The following is an 8,748-nucleotide window of genomic DNA, read 5'->3' as shown; positions in this document are numbered from 1 at the left end:
GATCCAACCAAATAGCTGCCGCGGCTTGGACTTCCAAAACAGATAACATTTTCATACAATATTAATTAGTGTTCATTTTTGTTTTTTTTTTCATTTATATAAAATTTATATAGAATATATTTTAGTTTATTATTGATTACGGAGTAAGAAGAATTTGATTTTTAATTTATATTTGTTTACCATTGGTTTTTGTTTTCTGAATACATTTAATTTTTTTATTTTTCCTCGAAGTATAAAATACTTCGAAAGGGGTTGAGAAACCCCCCAACATCAACATTTGGTCCTTTCGAGCCGGATCCTAATTATTATTAGGATTAATTGGGTGTATACAGAAAACAAAAATATATAATGGCGCCTAAAATCGATATTGGTGCAGAAATTGCACGTTTAACCGCCAAGAGAGAGATGTACTTTTCAATTGTGCAAGAAACGTACGATCTATCGCAACAGATTGATGTATCTTCAAATAAGACACAATTTCTTGAAAATTTATATATTACTGAAAATGCTCGTGAACAATTTATTCAATTGTGCGATGAAATAAACAAATTAAAATATTTAGATAATCCTAGTTTCATTCCGGAATATTCCGCAATAAAGGCCCTTGAAACGATGTATGCCAAAATAAAACACGCTGAGAAATTATTAGATAATGAAAATGCGCATAGTTCTTCAATTAAAGACATAGTACCCAAACAACATTTACCGTCCATTGAAGTACCTAAATTCTCAGGAGATATTCAACAATGGCCATTATTTTATGAAACATTCAATTCACTAATTCATGAAAATACAGAGTTAGATAATGTTTCAAAATTTCATTTTTTAAAAGGAGCGTTACAGGGTCCGGTTTTAAAAATATTTCATTCTATACTACCGACCGCAAATAATTATCAAATTCTTTGGGAAGCGCTCATAAAAAAATACGAAAATAAACGGTACTTAGCCACCAATTATTTCAAACAACTATTGTCATTCAAAACCATTTCATCTGGACAAATAAATTCATTCCTTGAAAAATTCGATACCGCGGTGCAAGCGCTCTCCCAATTGAATATTCCCGACGCCTATGATTTCCTTATTACGTCACTGGCATTCTCGAAACTCGATCCGTTTTTACAAGAAAAATTCGAGCATTTTTATCAAGGTGAGTTTCCCAAATACCAAGACCTCCTGCATTTTCTTCAAAAGTCACAACAGGCAAAAAATCAAGTATATGGTATGACCAACAATTTCACTAATGACAAACCCAATTACAAAAACACTAAAATTAGCCGGTCATTTTTGTTAAAAGATAAATATGATAACAAATGCTTTGTGTGTCGGGAACAACACAGAGTGTTTACTTGTTCGAAATTTCTATCATTGAATATACCTGATCGGCGATCCCTTATTCAAAAATTAAACTTATGCGACAATTGTTTGGGTCATAAGATAACGACTACATGTCGATCGAATAAAACCTGTTTATTATGTAACGAAAGACATCACTCGTTATTGCATACTGGCAGCAATTTTGCGAGTACGGATCAAAATAATCTTTCTAATTCCAAATCAAATAGTACGGTTTTATGCGCATTTAATCAAAACAAAATCGCACATCATATTACCATATTGCCGACAGCAGTAGTAAAAGTTACTACTAGAAAAGAAAACATTTTATTACGTACAATTATTGATTCGGGAAGCGATAGAAATTTTGTGACATTAACTTGGTGCAAAAAGGCTGATTTACAAATTCTTCCAATATCAACCCAAGTGATCGGGTTAGGCAATTCGTCACATAAAGTTATTGGATTAGTTAATTTCACTTTGAAATCTTTAATTGATTCTTATCAGTTATCGGTCTGTGCATACGTAGTACACGAGATAGTGGGAAAGCAACCACAAATTACCATTCCGATTTCATCCATCAAAACATTTCTGAATTATCCTTTAGCGGATCCTAACTTTCATACACCCCAGGAGGTCGACGGAATTTTGGGTTGCGATGTTTTTGGCGAAATTCTTGGCACTAATCAGGTTAAAAATGATAAAGGATTACCTGTGGCCCTAGAAACCCGGTTGGGTTATCTAATATTAGGTTCCATTCCTGATTTATTTGAAAATACCGGCACTTCTACTAATTTATGTAATGTTTCAGATTCAGATTTTCATTTACAAATGAATAAATTCTTACAATTAGAAGACATTCCCGAAATAATCCCTCTTCTAACGATGATTTATGCGAAAACCATTTTACTACAACTACTACGCGATCTCCAGATGGACGATATGTAGTAGCGCTGCCTTTTAAAAGTGAAGGCAGAAATTTATACAAATCATTTCATTTAGCCTTAAAGCGATACCACATGCTTGAAAATAAATTTTTGAAATATCCCGAATTTCATAAAAAATATGCCGCCGTTATAGAAGATTACCTGACTCAAAACCAATTATCCTTTGTCGATTATTGTCCGGTAGATCAGGAAGTCGATGATTTTATTAAAATAAAAAATGGATATTATATTCCTCATTTCGCAGTCGAAAAAGAAAGTTCCTCCACGCCTTTACGCGTTGTGTTTGATGCATCTGCGAAAAATTCAGAATTCACTTCCTTGAACGAAATTTTGCATGTTGGTCCTAAATTACAAACCGACATTTGTTCAATCCTTCTAAATTTTCGTTTCGGGCCTATAGCATTAACAGCTGATATCAAACAAATGTATCGTAATATTTGGGTTCGTAAACAAGATAGAAAATATCAAAAAATCTTATGGAGACCGTTTCCCGATGCACCCATTGGCATCTATGAATTAAATACCGTAACTTTTGGTCTATCATCATCTCCCTTTCAAGCTATCAGAACCATCAAACAACTATCCCGAGACGAATGTTCCAAATATTCTCAATCTATTTCTAGAATTCTTGAGAACGATGTCTATATTGATGATGTGGTTACAAGTATCGACTCCTTGGATAGCGCTAAAACCATTTGCGAGGGTTTGCAGACTGTATTATCGTCTGGTGGTTTTGAATTAAAAAAGTGGGAATCTAATAATTCTAATCTGCGTAAACTTTTTCTGATTCTGATGTACAAAATAAACATTTCTCTAAATCGGATTTTCAAATGGAATCTTCTACAAAGGTATTGGGATTAAAATGGGATCCCTTATCAGATAATTTTTCATTCGAAATAAAGCTTACGTGGAGAAAATGGACAAAGAGACAACTTCTTTCAGTAATAGCGCGAATCTGGGATCCTCTGGGTTTCCTAACTCCGATAGTTGTTAAGATAAAAATATTATTGAAAAAAATTTGGACATTAAAAATCGATTGGGATGAGGAATTACCATCATTTATTATTACATCATGGTTAGCCGTATATTCCGAATTAGAGCATCTTAATAACTATCAGATTCCGCGTTATCTCGAAACATCAAAACAAAACAAATGTTCATTATTTGGTTTCGCGGATAGTTCAGAGCAAGCGTATGGAGCGGTAGTTTATATTAAATCTCTTGGCAATCCGAATTTCTTGTTGATTTCAAAATCGCGTGTAACACCGATTAAAAACCAAACATTAGCCAGGCTTGAACTTTGTGCCTGTCATTTACTGTCAAAACTTCTGAATTTTATATTAACGAATAACCAACATAGTATAGATTTTGATTCTATTTACTGTTTTTCCGATTCTATGATTGTCCTTCACTGGTTAGCAGGACCGGCTACTCGTTGGAAAACATTTGTAGCCAATAGGGTAACAAAAATACGGGATCTCATTCCTAATGCACAATGGCTTCACATTCCTTCTAATCAAAATGCAGCCGATTGTGTTTCTCGAGGTCTTCGACCTAAGGATTTTATCCAACATAAGAATTGGTTGTTTGGGCCGGATTGGTTGAATGGTCCTATATCAACTTGGCCTGCAAAAACGGTTGAACCTTCCGGAGATATTGATCAAGAAAGAAAAGCTAACGCTCTAATAGTAAAGAGTGTCATACCACCGATCAATCCTTTATATGAATTAACGCAAAAATTTTCTAATTGGTGCAAACTTGTAAGAATTTTCGCTTATATATTGAAGTTTTGTAAAATTATAACAAATCGAAACCGACTTTTGACTTCAGATTTGAAACAAGCCGAGGTTATTATTATTCGTTTAGTCCAAGAACATCATTTTCCCGAAGAATTCAAACTATTAACGAACGGAAAGTCTTGTTCGAAGAAGTTTTGCCGACTAAATGTGGTTTTGGATTCTAATAATTGTTTACGCGTTAAAGGTAGATTAGGATTAACAACTAATAACAATCCACTTCTTTTGCCAAAAAAAGACCAAGTAGTAAATTGTCTCATAGATTACTACCATATTAATAATTTACATACTGGATCAAACTTAGTATTATCTTTATTGAGGCAAAAATATTGGATCTTGTCGGCTCGTGCAATAATTCGCAATCGTCTTAACAAGTGTAGAACTTGTTTTCGACAGAATCCGAAACCCATTTTTCCATTCATGGGCGACTTACCAGTACCGCGCATAACAGCCAGTAGAGCTTTCCTAAACGTCGGCGTTGATTATGCAGGCCCCTTCAATATCTCCATGAGTCGTCACAGAGGCGCTCGAACCTACAAGGCTTATATATGCTTGTTCATCTGTTTAGCCACTAAGGCGATACATCTCGAATTAGCTTCAGATTTAACAAGCGATACATTTTTAGATTGCTTGAAACGATTCCTAGCCCGGCGTGGTCCTATCAAATGTATTTACTCCGATTGTGGAACCAATTTTATAGGAGCCAAAAATACTCTTGATTCCTTATTCCTTCTCCTAAATTCCGAAGAGTATAAAAAGCGTTTCAATGAATTATTGGTTTTACATGACATTGAATGGAAATTTAATCCACCGTTTGCCCCACATTTTGGAGGTATATGGGAGGCGAATATTAAATCAGTGAAGACCCATTTGTTTAAAGTTATAGGGTTGCAAATTTTATCCTACGAAGAGTTTAATACAGTCCTCAATCAAATCGAAGCCTTACTGAATTCAAGACCGTTATGTTGGCTGAGCAATGATCCATCGGATCCTCAGCCTCTTACGCCTGCGCACTTCTTAATGCAAGAGCCTCTGTCGGATTTGCCCGTTGACTATGAAAACTTGAATTTGACTAAAAGAAAACAATTGCTAGATCATATTGTCGCTTCTTACTGGAAGCGATGGAATGTGGAATATCTGACCGAGCTACAGGTCCGACAGAAATGGAATACAGTCACTAATCCTATTAAAAAGGGTGATTTGGTAGTTGTAAAACAAGAGAATGCGCGTCCGCTCCATTGGGGGTTGGGAAGAGTTGAAGAGGTTTTTCCGGGCTCCGATGGAGTGGTTCGAGTAGCATTGGTAAAAACGGGAAATACCCTAATCAAGCGGCCTGTTGTCAAACTATGCCCCCTACCTATTCAATAGTTTATATCTGAATTATTCATTTCAAAAAAAAAAAACTTTTCTATCTCATGATATATTTGCTTCTATATATAGTTTTGCCAAATTTTCAATCTTCAGGGCGATGAGAACACCCCTCATAGTCTCTGGAAGATTCTTGTAAATGTCCAAAAAATCTAGACCCTGGCGCGAAAATAAAACTTCCGCAATCTAGATCGTGTGAATGTGGTAGGTCGTGAGAGGGGGACCCTGGCGCGAGGTCAGGCTTCCGTAACCGATCTACTCTGAATGAAAGTTTGAATTTATTTTTGGCAATTCTATCCTTCCTAATCATGAGGTTCACTATGTACCAATTTCGAGTATTTTCAGAAGTATAAAAGGCTAACCTTTTAGTCGGGGGAAAATGTTTGCGCCGCACCTGTGTAGGTTGTCGGACCTGTAAAAGGTTTGTTTTTCTACTCGGACAATACGTTTCAAATTTAGGCAATCGGGCAATTCTGACTCATAAAAAGGCCGATGCAGGCAATAGTTTTACCGATTCAAGTCTATTCATTCCGCGCCTTTCATTCGTTCAGTTACTTTCAGTTCCTTTCAGTGTTCGAGTCGATTTATTCCGTGGCTTTCATTCATTTTGGTTTAATTCATTCATTCAGTTACTTGCAATCAATACATTCAGTTCCTTTCAGTGTTTGTTATCAGTTCAATATTATCAGTGGATTAAATTTCTATTGTGTGTCAAGTCAACAGTTATTTTTATTTGTCAGTGTATTCGAATTTCTTTTCAACCTATCCAACCGACTACGCTGATGTTTCCAGATCCAACCAAATAGCTGCCGCGGCTTGGACTTCCAAAACAGATAACATTTTCATACAATATTAATTAGTGTTCATTTTTGTTTTTTTTTTTTCATTTATATAAAATTTATATAGAATATATTTTAGTTTATTATTGATTACGGAGTAAGAAGAATTTGATTTTTAATTTATATTTGTTTACCATTGGTTTTTGTTTTCTGAATACATTTAATTTTTTTATTTTTCCTCGAAGTATAAAATACTTCGAAAGGGGTTGAGAAACCCCCCAACATCAACACACCTAAAAAAGAACGTTTATTCTCCAGAACTAGAAAGATAATAATTTTGAATAAAATCAATGAGCAAATGAGACACGATGCTGTAGTTTATACAATACAAATTTCAAATTTAATAATAGAGCATAAAAATAAATGTTTATTTGAGTTATTAGTAAAAACTTTACTGATTTGCAATTGACAAATATTATATTATATTATATTAAATATAAATATTTTATTAATTCATCTGGAATACGATTTAAAAAAATAATCGGAAGTAATATAAAGTTTCAAGTTATGGAATATTAAAAAAATCCCTATTTTTTCAATACAAAAAGAAATTAAAAAATCTTATACAAACAGTTAGACCTATCAGAAGAGCTAAAACATAAATTGCATAAATAAATATTCAAAAGTTTTAAATATATCTTAGAAATAATTTGAAACAATTAAACAATTTAATAAAGTGTTTTGTACTTCAACTTTCGAGTTGAAATAATTAGTACTTCTTAAAATAGTAACAATTTAGTACAGAATGTAACAAATAAAAGAAACAATAAATCTCCAGAACTAGAAAGATAATAATTTAGGATGAATTCATTAAGCAAATTCAGATATGATGCTGTAGACAATACACATTTCAATTTTAGTCGTTAAGCATAAAAATAAATATTATTAAAAAATTAAGCTGAATAGCATTTTACAAATATTTAATTCATCTGAAATATAACGATTAAAACAAATAATCAAAAGCAATTTAAATTTGTTGCAGGTTATTTAATTAAGTAAGAATTCCTATTTTGTCATATACAAAAAAAAATACAAGAAACCAACACAAATTCGGATGTTAATTTATAAATTGACTGATAATAAAAATAGTAATAGTGATTGAAAGATATTCATTCACTAATAAATAAAAAATATTTACATTACCTGTATATATATATATATTATTAAAGTCAATATAGCAATCAGCATGTAGATTAAAATATTTATTCATGATTAGAAAACAAAATCGTAAATATTAATTATAAAGTAAAATAAGTATAAAAATAAGGGATTACAAAATCCGTGGCTGAATCGCGCATAAATAGAGTACAACGAGGCAAATTTCAAATAAAATTGTAAATAAAAAGAATTTATATTATTAAACTGAATGGCAAACATACAGTAAATTTATTAACTAATTATAAACTATCTGAACTAATTAAACTATTAACTAATTATAAAAATCAACTATTATATTTATATTTATGTATATGTATATGTATATGTATATGTATATCCAATCCAACTGATTGAAATTTGAATCCGTTTGACAACCAAATTTTAAACCTTTTGTTATAAAAAATTCATATGATGGATTAATACTAAAGTGTTTTTTAAACTTAAATAAAAAATAAAATAAAGTAATTAAACATTTGAATAAATCAGTACATTACAAAATGTATAATGAATAATCAAGTGACTTTTATAAATTTGTTAATACTATTTGGTATTACGTCCTATTTAACTTGCTAACATTTTAACATGTTCTATGATGCTGTATTTAGGAATGGTTTCATTGGTCACATAATATTGAGAACCTGCTATAAGCCTTTAATATTTTCATTGAAAATTGTCCATAAATTTATGATTAGACACTCACCGATTTCAATGCATTTTTTTAAAACTTGCGATTACTTACGAAACACTTATAATATAAATTTCCGACTATAATATTCACACTACACATATTCATACTATCACTATCCCTGAAACTAACTTGATGAATTTCTGAGGAATCCGAGTCCAAATCTATTAAATGTTTGACTTTTGGCACTTCGAAATTTAATATAATATGATATAATATTTAGTTTTCAATCATGTTTTATAATAATTTTGTGATGTTTACCTGAGTGAACAACTTTAGAAAATTAAATCTTAATCATAAATTTCCCGGAACATTAACAAACGTCATTTTCGGTATTTGTTTTAAATTCGTAACCGCCCAAATTTATTTAAATTTGATGAATTTTATTATTTTTTATCTAAAATGTGATTTGTAATATTGCCTATAATATAAGTTAGAATAATTAATGTATTTGTTCCTATTTGAATTCGTTAAAAATATTAATTCTTTTGACCTGTCAAAATTTTGTTTATGATTAAAGTTATATTTAACATGTCGCTTTTTCATTCCGATCTATTATGTTTTGAGGACGTTTTAGTATCCGAACAAATATGTTAAGCAAACCAAATAAATATAAATTATAA

The 8,748-nt window shown here is 31.7% G+C and overlaps 1 protein-coding gene across 1 annotated transcript; it reads left to right on the top strand.

The window, feature by feature from the left end:
• The first annotated feature begins 3,109 nt into the window (after positions 1-3,109).
• Positions 3,110-5,443, top strand: LOC113388051. Its single transcript, XM_026625462.1, has one exon. It carries the CDS (start codon positions 3,110-3,112, stop codon positions 5,441-5,443), a length of 2,334 nt encoding a protein of 777 aa, XP_026481247.1.
• Positions 5,444-8,748: the final 3,305 nt, after the last annotated feature.

The sequence above is a fragment of the Ctenocephalides felis genome, unplaced genomic scaffold (genome assembly GCF_003426905.1).
Source record: "Ctenocephalides felis isolate EL2017-DRISC unplaced genomic scaffold, ASM342690v1 CF-g0.4_SCAFFOLD_03572, whole genome shotgun sequence".
NCBI lineage: Eukaryota > Metazoa > Arthropoda > Insecta > Siphonaptera > Pulicidae > Ctenocephalides > Ctenocephalides felis.
Note: the sequence above shows the minus strand (reverse complement) of the source record. Positions and strands in the feature narration are given on the sequence as shown.

What these genes read in the sequence shown, in the direction of transcription:
- LOC113388051 (XM_026625462.1), top strand. Translation starts at nt 3,110, where the DNA reads ATGGAATCTTCTACAAAGGTATTGGGATTAAAATGGGATCCCTTATCA.